This window comes from Dermacentor andersoni, chromosome 5 (assembly GCF_023375885.2).
Source record: "Dermacentor andersoni chromosome 5, qqDerAnde1_hic_scaffold, whole genome shotgun sequence".
Classification (NCBI taxonomy): Eukaryota; Metazoa; Arthropoda; class Arachnida; order Ixodida; family Ixodidae; genus Dermacentor; species Dermacentor andersoni.
Genome location: NC_092818.1, coordinates 162,351,387 through 162,364,976, shown reverse-complemented (window position 1 = coordinate 162,364,976; position 13,590 = coordinate 162,351,387). Strand labels below are relative to the sequence as shown.

At 43.2% G+C, this 13,590-nt stretch overlaps 1 protein-coding gene across 2 annotated transcripts in view; it reads left to right on the top strand.

Moving 5' to 3' along the window:
- LOC126532169 (condensin-2 complex subunit G2-like) overlaps nt 1-13,590 on the top strand; it is a 115,201-nt gene that overhangs the window by 37,342 nt on the left and 64,269 nt on the right. For both annotated transcript variants that reach the window (XM_055071234.2, XM_055071233.2), the window contains exons 9-12: nt 860-952; nt 9,157-9,279; nt 9,857-9,952; nt 10,068-10,151. In XM_055071234.2, the coding sequence (XP_054927209.1) occupies nt 860-952; nt 9,157-9,279; nt 9,857-9,952; nt 10,068-10,151 (396 nt within the window). The remainder of the gene's footprint in view (nt 1-859; nt 953-9,156; nt 9,280-9,856; nt 9,953-10,067; nt 10,152-13,590) is intronic.

Sequence of the window (13,590 nt, the reverse complement as noted above, 5' to 3'; positions counted from 1 at the left end):
GCGAGCATGCCAACTTACCCCCTCGTCCCTCGTGCGTGCTTGATTGTGTTGCTGCGAACTTACCCCACTCCCCCTCTTTCCCTCCGCTCCCGTGGGAAGGCAGTACTCATGAAGCCGCTATCTTGCTTGTCTTTCCTCGCACATGTTCACAGTCCAGGTGCGATAAAATCTTATCGCACCTGAACTTTGTCCTGAACATGATACGGCGCCACGAGGCGCGCGATTTGGGAGGTGCGTTTGCAAGTAGCTGCTTGTAATTCAATAATTTGACCATCTGCGTCCGCAGAAGTTTCCATTTATTGTCTTGACATTCCTTTGTATGCAATTTCAATATAACGAAATTTCACTTCCGCCGCAAACGCACTTGGTTATATTGAGGTTCTAAATACATGGTGTTCTATGGACAAGAGGTTATGAAAAGTTAAATACTTTGTTATATTGAGTATATTGTGATACTGAAGTTCGTTATATTGAGGTTTAACTGTACTTTAGTCATCTGACCTACTTCAGTACGATTATCACCTTCCCTTGCGTTACTTCCTTTGGAATGCCTCGCCTTTCGGAGGATTTTTTTTTTTTTTAATTCCACATAATCACCTTGCGCCAGGCTCTTCTATGATAATGCTCATTGGGGATCTGTGCCCAATGAGTTTGATAGCACTAAAGTGGTTATCATTGGTGCTTTAATCATGGCTCTCCATAAAGTGCTCATGCCAGCTGTATATTTTGAGTGTGAAGCTGTAATAGCTGAACATGTGCTTAAAGGCAGTCCCTAGGAAGATGTGCTCAGCTTCTGCTGTGTGTGTTTGTGCACATTGTATAAGACTTTGTTGCTCATGTTCCTCTTCTTTCATTTCAGTTTCTGAAAGTTCTGCATGTTGAGAGAAAGCACAGACCGTTTTCCCTTATGTTGTGCCATGCCTACTACCCTATCCTTTGGCGAGGCCTCCAGGTGAGCATTTTCTTTCTGCCGAATGTGAGCGAAAGCCAAGTGTATTGCTATGTGTACAATTGCCACATCATGTAGACGGTTGCACTGTTCAAATGTTTTGCACTGCATTTATTGCAGTAACCAGTGTTTACTGGTTACTACAGTGTTTAATACAGGCCTATTTAATACTAGATTGGATGTTTTCATGAGAGTTTAGCTCACGTATATCGGACAGTGGAGGTACCTGCTTGAATGTCTCGTGCATAGGAGTGCTGTAGTCATATGCCAACTCCGTCAGCCATTGCATTTGATGCGTCAAACAAGACATCGTGCTTCTCCCTAAGGCACACTTTCTCTCTGCACTGTGTTGGGGATCAAGGTAAGGTGCCTTACTGCACCTTATCTTCTGTTCGCATGTGTCAATATATTTTGCCAAGCTCGGTTCCTAGAATCGCAATCAAAGCAGCAACATGGAGGATGCCACAGTTATTTTCTCACAAAAGGAATTCTTGGGGAAGGGCTGGTGTGCAAGCCATAATTGTTGTGCTGGGGCACATTATTATGTGGTTAATTGTTAAATGGGTGTTTTCCTTGACCTCTGATATTGGTGCCTTCTTTACGTGGGGTTGGTAGGTCTACGAAATTTGCTGGAGCATCCCTTTGTGGCATTAAGCGTGGTGAAGGCATAGTTGCTCATCCTCATATGCTTTGGTTGCACTGCCGCTTCATGTGTAATCTTCATTGCCTTTCACATGAGAGTTGCTTCTGAGGCACTTCGCACTCTTGGCGACCAGCCAATCCGCATGCGTTGCAGTTCAGTGGAACCAAATAATGCAAATCACTTCATTAGAGAAGTCATTGTTGTCACTTCCATATCTACAGGGCTTAGTTCCCCCTAGATCTGGTGGTAGCCACGTGTCCATTTGATTCAGTCCATTATGTGCCTCTGCACCAATGTCTTTGCCCATGATGCAAAGTAAATGTAGTGAACAGTTTATGCTATGAAGACTTGAGTTGCCATTCAACATTGCAGTGCAGCTGAACTCACACGCACTGTGTGCAGTTCCATCATTCAAAGTTTAATCCATAGGTTGAAGGCAAAATTAGCATTTGCCTGACACAGTAGGATAAGGCTACAAAGGGTGGATGACGATTTGCTTTTATATCCCACACCTCGCCGATTTCTGCTGAGTTGATTTGCCATAATCAGTAGGTGGCTTTTCACCATTGAGGCAGGTGGCAGTTTTCATTCTCGGAGCAGCTATTTTATGTATTGAGTTATGAATGTATAGAACCATTTCCTGATCAATCCGAAATTCTATATAACAGGGATTGGCACGATTGTTGTAATCAAGTGTCAAAGTATACTACTGTTGTGTGTCTGTATAGCGCTGCATGTGCTGGAACATCCATTATCTCAAATGGTGCAGTGTGCGGTGCCTCTGTAATAATACTGCGAAATGTTACTGTGTTTCTTTAATGCGCAGTCACACTCCACTTTTGTCTACCTTTTAAGCAACCAACCTTTAAATAAAATAAGCGATTATAAATATCTTGAGGTTTATTTTTCTGCTGACCTGCCTCGGAAAAAACACACCGAATAGTGTATATATTGTCGCGAGTGGTGCTACACACCGGTAATTAGAGAATACGAGCGCACAGCAAGACAACCATTTATTGAGGTGAAATTGTGCCCCACATAACCAAAAGCAACTAGCCCAATAACAGGAACATGTGCAAGCATGGACAGCAATCGACAAAGAACAAGCATCCCCTATCTGCGGGCAGTATTTAAAGGCTGTGAAGTAACGTGCGTAGAACTATCGCGAGAGATAGCGCGAGTTGCCCTGCCTGATACGATGGGCCCATCGTAGATACGAGGCTATCGCGGTAGGTTCGTGCGAGTGCTCCCACGCGTTAACATCCATCATTCGGACGCCACTGGCACAGATGCAAAGCCCGAAAGGCACGTGGCGATATTGTCAAAGGCAGCAAGAATGAACTTTTTAAAGAGGAATTTCAGAGATACTCCTCAGAAGGTTAAGGAAATTTTGTATTTGACAAACATCAGTCCTATTATGAAGTATGCCTGCATAGTGTGGGATCCTCAAGTCAGAACCCATTGTGCTATGCTGGAGTCTATTCAGAATCGTACAGCGTGATTTGTAATAAACAAATATTGCTTTAATGTCCGTAGTAGCATCAAGCAAGAGTTGAACTCACTGGAAAAGCGCCGTTTACGACTTAAGCTAGAACTTCTCTAGCGGATTTACTTCAATAAAACAGCCATTAACACTACAATATATTTGCTCCCACTACATTTTGTATCAAGAAGATGTGACCACGAATGGAAGATCTGTGAAATGAAGTGTTGTACCGATGTCTTCAAACACTTTTTTTTTCCACATGCCATCAATGAGTGGAACAAGCTGCGTCACTGTAATAGAATGCCAGTCCGAGGTAAAGTTTCGAGCACTATTGTCGGAAATCTGCTGTACTTAATGCACTTAGCTACTGTTACCCGCTCTTCGTATTTTGCTTTTTTTAACTCCTTACATTGACTGATGTGATTTCACATCGTACGATATTTTTTTTTCTTTACCAGAGGTTGAGCCCATGCTGCATGCTGTATGACTCTTTAAAAGTTGTATGTTTGTGCCCCCCCTGCAATTATTCCTTCTTGGTGTTGCAGGAAATGTAAATAAATAAATAAATAAGCTGGGTTTTCCTTCAGCACTTTATTCTAGCTGGTGTTTCTCAGTTGACAGAACCTCTTCTTGTACTTGTGAGGCTTGTACAAAAGGCATAGCCAGCCATGTCTCTTAAAGGTGTCCTGAACCACCCTTCGGGCTTGGTGAAAAAACGCAGCGCCCCAATAGCATTCGCTACTGTTAACACCTCAGCCAAGTTTTGCAGTCATGCATGGCGCGTAGAGCGTCAAGTGCCCTTTTTTGCCAAATGTTCTTTTTCAACAAAAGCCTGCTCTGACACTTTTCTGATTACTTTCTTTCGTAATATAGCAGATTCCCATATGCAGCTGCTATTGGCCAATAGCTGACATCATTCAAGAAGTGTATTTGGGTCAATGGACTTCATCCTACTTTTACTGGGTATTTCTTGATGCAGTTTAATGAACAGGCTGAAATAAGCAGAAATCTGCTTTCGAATTTCGATAATAATTACGTACTTCCGGAAGATGCCGACTATCGTATGCTCGCACTCGGCCACCCGCATAGATCAACTTTGGCCACCCTGCTTATCGGTGTCGCAGCCATCGGGTTTTCACTAATTTGGACTAGTTTCGACGCTGAACTAGCCATAAAGCGCTCGAAACTTAAGATCAGTCCACAAGCAAGCTTAACAGTGCATGCTCGCTCCTGGCCACTCCTAGTTAGTTGCCTTCACAGAATTTGCTTCATATTTAGCTATTGATATGGCTACTATCTGTCGGTCAAGCTGGTCCGCGCCATATAGCACAGCCTGACAGGAGCATGTGAGTGGGAGTGCGCACTCTAGCCCTGTCGTACACAAAGCAAACAGTGCAGTTGCATGTAGCTACAGTCTGCTATGTAATGTAAATATCGCGGCCACCGTGGAATGCTGCGATAAGTGTGCTAGCTGAACGTACTGCGGCTTGCTGAGGACAACCGCCTCTGACTTGCGTTCTGCGTATCGTAGGTGCCAAAATCGGAAGTAGTGGCATCTACGTGAACATCCGTAACGGAGCGTTGTGGGCAATGCCCCACTCTACTGTAGACCTTGCACTGCAAGGCATTGAATGAGTGGAAGCACCACGAAGGGGGTGTTCGACTGCCACTACCTCTGCTTCTGCTGAATACATTGAAGTACTTTTAGCAGCAAAATATTTCTTAAATTGCCTGTTCTAACTTCAAATGCTTTCTCCGCTTTGATAAAAAGTTGTTCAGGGCTCCTTGAGGTCTGGGGACACTTTCAGCAGTGAAATATTTCAGACTTCTTTATAATGCAATTCCTAGCCTGGTACTTTATAGCCAAATGAAGTTAGTCAGGTACCTGTACTACTTGCCTTTGCATTATATAGCCTCTTCACTGAAGCATGACCAGTGGTTGCCTTAAGAACACCACATTCATTGGGTACAGATCAGCATGCTTCAGACACGTGCCTGTGAAGCCTGTGAGCCATTCCTTGCCACCCCTTCTACGTACCACTGCTAAATCTTGGGCAGATGGTACATATACACTCGTACGTCAATACAACAGTTGTATATGGTACAAAAATACCTTCGTTATCTAGGTAGGTGTGTACGAATACCGAATAGTAGGGGTGTGCGAATATCAGAATTTTCGAATACGAATAGAATACAAATACTTAGCAAACAATGTTGAATCGAATATTGAGTAATTATCTGCATATGCATTTATTAGCAAGTTGGTTTATTTTAACATGTTGGAACATAGCTTCGGGCAATTAAGTAATTTCCGCTAGTTGTCTGTTCTCGCCAACCTGTGCCTTATTATACCGCATCAAGTTCCAGAAATCTGAGGCATTTGACCCTGTACCAGTCATCATCACATTTGCAGTCAAGCAGTAAGCTTGGGATTGGAGTTGGAACATGCAAAGGGTGCAGCCTCGCTGTTTGCAAACCCATTCTCCTTGCTACTGAGAGGCTGGCTTTTCTGCAAAGCTTAAACGTCCAGTGGCTAAGCAAATTTACAGGCGAAATTTCACCAGCACGAAATTGTAGCAAAATTCAGCACATTGGACAAACTTTCTTACATGTGCTTGCTCCTGCACAGCCCGCAATATATTTGATTTGTTTCAAATATTCGTATCCTATTGAATATTTGAAAATTTTTGAAGGTGAATATTAAATATATAACATTCAATAATATTGTCACGTACGAGTTTGTGCCGCTGTGGACAAAATGACGTTGGCAGGTGAAGAGGAGATTGAAGTGTCTCTAAGATGGGTTGATGGTGTTACCTTTGTAACTGTATATATTGTAAATACATATATATTTTTCCCCGTAACAATATTTGAAATTTTCAAATATTCGTGCATCCTTATTGAATAGTAGATCTTGAATCTAATATCGCCTCAGGAAAAAAAGCTGCATATTGCATATAAAAACATTTTTCTGAATTTAATGTTTACAAATTTTGGCCAAGAAAATACGACACTGCACGTGCTCGGGAGTCTCCTAGCATTGCATAACAAGAACATAGGAAGCTATAGGTAACTTAGGTACACGGAAATCAAAATGTACAGTACCGTCTACTTTTATTAGAGAAGATGCCAAATTAGTATGTCAGCACTGATTACAGCTTGGTTCTAGTATATGAAAGTATGGAAAATATTTTAAAAAAATTTTTGTTGAATAAAATCAAGTGCTTTTATTCCTCTGAAACTAGTGAATTAGTGACATCACATTGTACTGAGTACCAATGAGCCCCAATGAGCAATGTTGCCGCATTAACCTTAATTTCAGTTCCTTCATTCCCACAAGTGGCAACAGGAACAACCTTCCCGCTTCCATAGTTGCAATCGTCAGTGCCCACGAATTCATAAAAACCCTTGTTAGCAGATTGTTTTAATCTTACTATGCTGCTAAAGTGTGTATTGTTTTTGTTTTGATACCACCCACTCCTCTCTAATGCCTCAGCCCTGAGAGAAATGAAATGAGGTTCTTAGTTTAATAGTGGCCCTAGGTTTTGTGGCAATCATTTATTTATTGCTAAGAAGGTTTGCTTTCCAGTTATCAAATACAGAAGGGCTATCCCAACCTCGTAATAGGTAAGTTATCATAAGGCCAATCTGTACGACAGACGAGAGGACTGTGTATCACGTGACTCGATCACCACTCTGTGTGTTGTTGGCGCTGACAGTAAAAAGCAGCTGCCATTCGCACTTTTTCATTGTCAAGTGAGTGATTTGCCATATTTTTCAAGGAAGCTGCAATTTGGAGAGTTGCTGCATGGTTGTGCAACACTTGCTCCCCTCTCATTCAACTGGCACCCATGCAAATGCATACAACTGGCCATCACACCTTCGCACCCACTGTGTAAATCCAACGCTAGTATTATGATGTGAGGCTCGAAGCTACAAAAAGAGACGAATGTGTGTTTCCACAAGGTGTTGGGAATGAGAGGCTGCCGTACAGTGTGTTGCGAAGGTGGCAGCAGTGAACTTAGTCGTTGTCGCGTGCTCTCGCTTTCGTTTGCGAGGTGGTCTGTCGGCTTTCCGAGTGTCGCATGGCTGCTGCGAATCGATCTGCGTCATTTGGGCGCCAAACCAAAACTTTAGTCGCTGATGCCCGACAAAGCAGTGCTGATTGTAGGCCCCGTGTCCTAGGCAGTGTGGCCATGACAAAAATTCGGAACTGACCGATGTGACAAGCCGCAAGCTGGCACGAAATGTTTGCCGCTAATATGTTTGTACGGCTAGCTCATCAGTGATCGGTCCAGAGATAATGCGTGCGGGTGTGATGGACAACTGTTGAAGCAGCGTGAAGTTCATTTCTGCGTACCCAACACAATCTGCATGTCTATCGGCAGGTGATTGCCCCGATCTTCGCACTTTATGAAGTACGCACTGCCTTTGTTGGCATTTTCCTCTGTGTGCGTTGATCACATTAACATTTCTATCGGTCATTTGGCATTGTGGCATTGTGCATTCAGTGTTGCGCTGCTGAACCTGAGGACGTGGGATTGAATCCTGGCTTCATTTGGGGCATTTTTGTGGGCACGAAATGCAAAAACTCCCATCTGCACATTTAAGATCACCAGGTGGTCAAAATTGATCCAGAGTTTCTCACTATGGTGTGCCTCATAATCATATCGTAGTTTTGGCATGTAAAACATCCGAATTAATTTTGATTGGTCCTGTAGACATGGACGAACCTTGTACTGACACAGGTGAACCCAGCCGACGTGGCACCGTTCTGCAAATTGCAGTGTTTGGGTACTGTGTGTGCGCTCCCCACATTGGGTCAGCATCCGGGAGCACTTGCAGTGACAGTTCGCCACCGCATTAGCCAGGGAGGCCCGAAAATGCAGAAATGGGTGCTCTGCAAAAACAAAGTGAAACGCCCACGTCAGTGGCATAAAGCGCGAGAGGCTCTGTAGCACACACATGCGACACTGCATGGGCCTCTACACCGAATATTTGCAATGCACACAGACACCTGCACTGCAGAGCGGCCCGCCGAAGAAATGTGGAGATAGAGAAACAAATGGGATAGCTGGCGTTCAGAACTTACTTGCCTTCCATTAAGCAAAGGATCCTTTTTTCAGCTGCTTTGCAAAAAGTAGCACCATCACTGCCTTTTTCCACAGCCGATCAGAATGAGCTCATCATGCTGAGACGCAGACACACGGCCAGCGATCCTGAGAATCTTTGTGCCGGCCGTCATGGATTACCTCGCACATTGTCCCTGTGCTTGCAAATATCGAATATTTGATTCGCAGATCAAATTATTCGAATGACTACTACATTCGGTTCGGTGACATTAGAGTATTCGCGCACCCCTACTTATATCTGATATTCACCATAAACGTATGTTCGTTGCATGTTGATGTTGACAAGAAACATTTCAGATTTTACTTTATTATACCACAGTTGAGCCCGGATATGTTGAACTCGCATATAAGAAAACATTGTGCATATTGAACAGCTGTAATATACCCTCGAAGGATATTGTATACCATGTTTATTTTATATATCAGGTTGCCTATATATTGAACTTTTGGGTGATCCCAGTCAGATTCAGTATATCCAGGTTCGACCGTAATATTGAGGTTCAGCTGTAATTGGGCAGGCTCTCTTAGAGAAGTGCTGACGTTTGGGCTCTCATTGCTAAAGTTCACTGCTGCCTGCCCCTTTCATATGGACATGCCCAGAACTTGCTCAATCTTTTAAGAGGTGATAACGTGAAACCTTATTTTGCGCTGGTATCATTGCAGTGTGGTGCGAAATGTGCATTGTGTAAACCAGTTCTTGATTGTTGTCTTTACAAGTGTGTCTACATTTGTTTGTGTAAAATTAGCACTTCTGATTGCACTAGCGGTGCTTGACTGTCTAACTGCTGATGGTATGTTTACTCTGCATTATCCATAATTCAGCATTAGCATCACAAGTTTTCTTTGGGATTTCATATTTGGTGTGTTTGTGTGTTGTATATTTGAACAAAGAAAACATAATTGAAATTGTGGTCTGCATACTGTTGCGTCGTTTTTCTCAAACCAGGCAAGGCACTTCAAGGTTCGCCACTCTGCGGCCAGAATCTTTTTTGACGCATTCCCTCTTCTGGAGAACACTCAAGTTGCACTTCAGCAGGAGGAGTTGATAGCGCACTTTGAAGTAATGCACGTGAGTGTGTCACTGTTTTCATGGAGTGAATTTGCTGATAGTCCAACCTCATTACAACAAACCCACATTTGAAACGAACATATGTTCATTACATCCAATATTTGTCACATGCTGATATCACCAAGAGACATCAATTACTTTGTTACATCGGATAATTTGTTATATATATGGCGTTCATTATGTCAATGTTCGACTGTGTGGGCTTAGATATGGGCACCTTCACATGTCTTTAAGACAAATTTGCTGTATGTTTTGCTTCTTGGTTCAATTTCTGGTACTTCAGTCTACACATTTTCTATGTACATTTTTTATTCATCTTATTATTATTATTATTATTATTATTTTTTTTTTTTTTTTGCTGCTGTTATCTTGCCAAAGTGATGTTCACTGGCATGTTGTATTCAACAGTTGCCTTTGTGTAAACTGTAAGTGCCATGTAGTTTGTCCAAGTACACTTGATGTATGGCGAGTGTCCTTGAAAATGCAGTCTTCTGCCCAGCTTACTTCACTTTTTGCATGGTCCAGCCTTCGTTCACATCATGCCTGTTTGGTTTCAGTTTAGACTTTCTTTCCCCAGAGCCTTCTGTCAGATGTGCATCCAGACATCCGAGCGCTGGCTGTCAGAGGAGTGCTCAAGGTCATGACTGAATATTATGAGCTATTTCCTGCTCATGTAAGTGAAGCTCCACCAATGCTTAAAATACATTCTTTATCATTTATTTTCTCTTGAAGCATTGTTTACTACAGTTACTGCAATGTATTCTTGGTAACACTTCTCTTTGTAACAGCAACGAAAATCTCTTGCCAAGGTCTTGATTGAGAAGAATGCACAAGACAAGAACTCTACTGAATCTCGAATTCGGGTTAACCAGGTAAGATAAGCCTCCAATATTGAAGACTGCTTTTTTATTTGATTCAGTTTGAAAGGATCTTATAGGTAGAATAAAAGCTCGTATATGTATTGAAAGGGCACGCAATTAGTTCTTCAGGTTCCGCTTTTACTTGTTGTTTTCTGCTTGTACCGTAACTGTAAACACGTACATACAAGAGCTGTTGCAGTGCCTAAGCCTGCTCAAAGACTTTGTTACGCTGGCACCAGCATTTAGAAATTGCCCCTCATCTAATGTACTACGCTGCTTGAAGAAATTGGCGTAGAAATTAACAACCACACCAACGAAGGAGAATTATTAACACAATTGCAAGCGGGACTACGAGAAACAACAAAGATGACCCCGTTCCCTAGGAACATGCACCTGACACATAACCTCGAGAGACGGAAGGCAAGGGCGAAGGCACCCCTTCAAGACATAGATCAACATAAGCAGCAGGCGGTGTTCGTTGACGCTGCCTGGGTTAAAAATAAGGATGCGTATACCTCCGTTGTTGTAGACACTCAAGGTAACATACGGGATGCCATCACCGTCTATACCAAGGACCCAACAGTAGCAGAACAAGTAGCAATCGCCTTAGCCATCCGGGCTAATCGGTGGATGCATATTTACAGCGACTCTAGAACAGCCATACGCAACTTTACCAACGGATATGTGACACGGATAGCAACAACATTACTAGAGAAGGTCGGAGCTTGGAGAAACCTCAATGAGGTGGCAAATGAAGCAGCACGAGGACTTTCTAGCCGTGCTCTTCAAGACCGAGCAACTTACACTTCACCCGGGGAACACAGGAATCGATTATTAACATATAACGAAATCACGAAGCATTATTATTTAAGCAGAAGGTAATACCCATTGCCACACGGTAAGCTTTGCAGAGCGCAAGCGGTCACATTACGTTTGCTACAGACAAGAACATATCTAAGTCCAGATTTTATTAACAGGATCTATCCAGAGAGGGAAACTCAAACCAACTGTAATAAGTGCAATGGCATCATTACTCTTGACCACATGCTTTGGCAGTGCCCCGCGGTCTTCACAGACTGTGACAAGGAACAAGAATGGTGGCGGCAAATGCTACACAGTGAATCACTCTCTGACCAATTACGGGCAGTCCAGAAGGCCCGCGATGTGGCTGAAGGGCTCGGCCTGACAGTCCCAACGTGGGAGCGGCCCGCGTCAACGTACGGTTGACCTTCAGGACCCAATAAAGTTCTCCATACCATACCATACCAGTTGTCACTTTATATACCCTATCAGATTCAGCTTGAACAAATTCTTGGGTGTCTGCTGTTGTAACCTGCGTTTTTGTGCTGTGTACCACTTGCACATAAGCAGAACACATTAGGCCCAGCAAATTTTCACTTGCTGCTTCCATGTAGGTCTTACATACTACTTAGCCTTGGTGAGAAAGTAATGCACAAACGTTCATAAAAGAATGCTTGGCCTTTTATGGAAGCATTGTTGGGAGATGAAATTATTTGATAAAAGTGGGTGCTGCCGTAAAAAAAAAATTGCAGGCAGAGGTAATTTCACTTCATTCTTGCTGTTCCTGCAGTCCAGAAAGCTTGTTAAAGCAGTTTGTTTAACCATGGTGTTTACTCTGACATCATCTTCATTAACAGGTGAATTCATTTAAATGACTGCCATATTTCATTGGAAAGCATTTGTTATATTGGTAGTTCAATGTATCTGCGCTTACCAGAGATGGATGGTACTAGCCATCAGATCTGGCCTTTTGAAACATGCCAGCAACTGTACTGCCCGAGCGTCTCCTTTATCGTTTGATGCAGTAGTCTCATTGGATATAGAGTGAACTTGGTCGAGTTGGTAACATTCTACCTCTGGGTGCTGCGATGAGCTCTCGATGCCCATGCATGCTTATCTCCGCTTACTGTAGTATAACTCAATTTCATATCGCAACACAAAATCATTGAGAGTTGGTTCAACTATATCTTCTGTTTGGTGTGCCTGACATAATTTCCTCAAGGTACTGTGCCATGAATGCATTTCATTGCTATGCGGCAGCGTGTTGAACTTGAATCTGCTACTATGCATTGCTGGTGCAGCTAAAGCTCGCTTGAAGTCATTGGAACCACAGAATTATTTCGTTAAATCAAACTCTTGAAGCACTTGTGCAACTCGTTCAAAAGCTAAAACGAGATTCAAATTTTGCCTGCAATGATTCCGTTAGGAGCAGGCATGTGCTCTTATCGTAGGCAGTAAGCCTGATGTGTGTGCGTGCGTGCGTGCGTGCGTGTGCGTTTTGGTAGAGCCATCGTGCAATGCTGATACCCTGCAGAAAACAGTTTCATAAAAGTAAAATGGCCTGCCTCGTAGAAACAAGGTAATGCATTTACTGGGCCACAACGTGTCCAAATTTTGAAGCACCTTTAACTCGACAGGTTTCCTTTGATTTGTTTCTTTACCTTTTCACATAACTTCGTTAAACTCGGCAAAACATTGAGTTCGCGTTTCTGCTTCGAGGTTTTAAACAGTTCTATGAATATGTCAGGTAATTTAAAGCACTTTGATAAATCCAAAATTTCATTTTTACACTGAGGTTAGTCTATAGTAGGAACCCCATATGAGAATTCACAAGAGCTCCCAAAACTAGACTTCTGAGCTTTCTTTTGCTCTACCATGTGGAAGTGCACATACAAACTGTTATATTGTTTACGTGTTCATGCATGTTTTAGGTAACTCTCCAACAGACAATGCTTCTGAGAGACTGCAATGATAGGAGCACACTTGTGCAACATGTTCGGGCTAATGTTGACCACTGGCAGGGCAGTGCAGCTACAGTTAGCACAGGCAATACCAACTTGGTGGCTGTGGCACTCTGCTGGTGAACATGAGGTCAGATTTAATCCCTGGCTGCTGCTGCAGCATTTCAATGTGAGCAGAATGTAACATGCACTGAAAACTAAGTACACAAGCATATTTAAAGTACCCCACATGATCATAATTAATCCAGAGCCTTCCGCCATGGTGTCCCTTATAACCCACTGGGCTGTTTTAGATTGGTAAATCCCACAATACAATTTTTAATCAGTTGCCATAGTAGGCCTCGTATAACTCTTGCTTACACAGCTCAGAACAGCGCCTGCCAAAAAGTCTTGAGCAATTTGGTTAAGGTATGTCCACACTAGCGACAAAAACGCGTGCGACACGCCACGCGCGGCGAGTGGTGCCGTCGCGCACTGCAAGATTCACGAAAAGCGGCAGCAACGCGCGGCAAACGCGCAAATGGATACGAGACCCATCTTTTCGCGGCAGCCGCAAAACATGCACCAATAAGAAGCAAGCCACGCTGTTGTGGTGCCACCTGCCGCACAAGCCAAGAATCATCTATGGGCTACGAGATTGAACAGTGTCACGCATGGCGTAAAAGCTCAGGCCATTTCCAGTCAAGGGG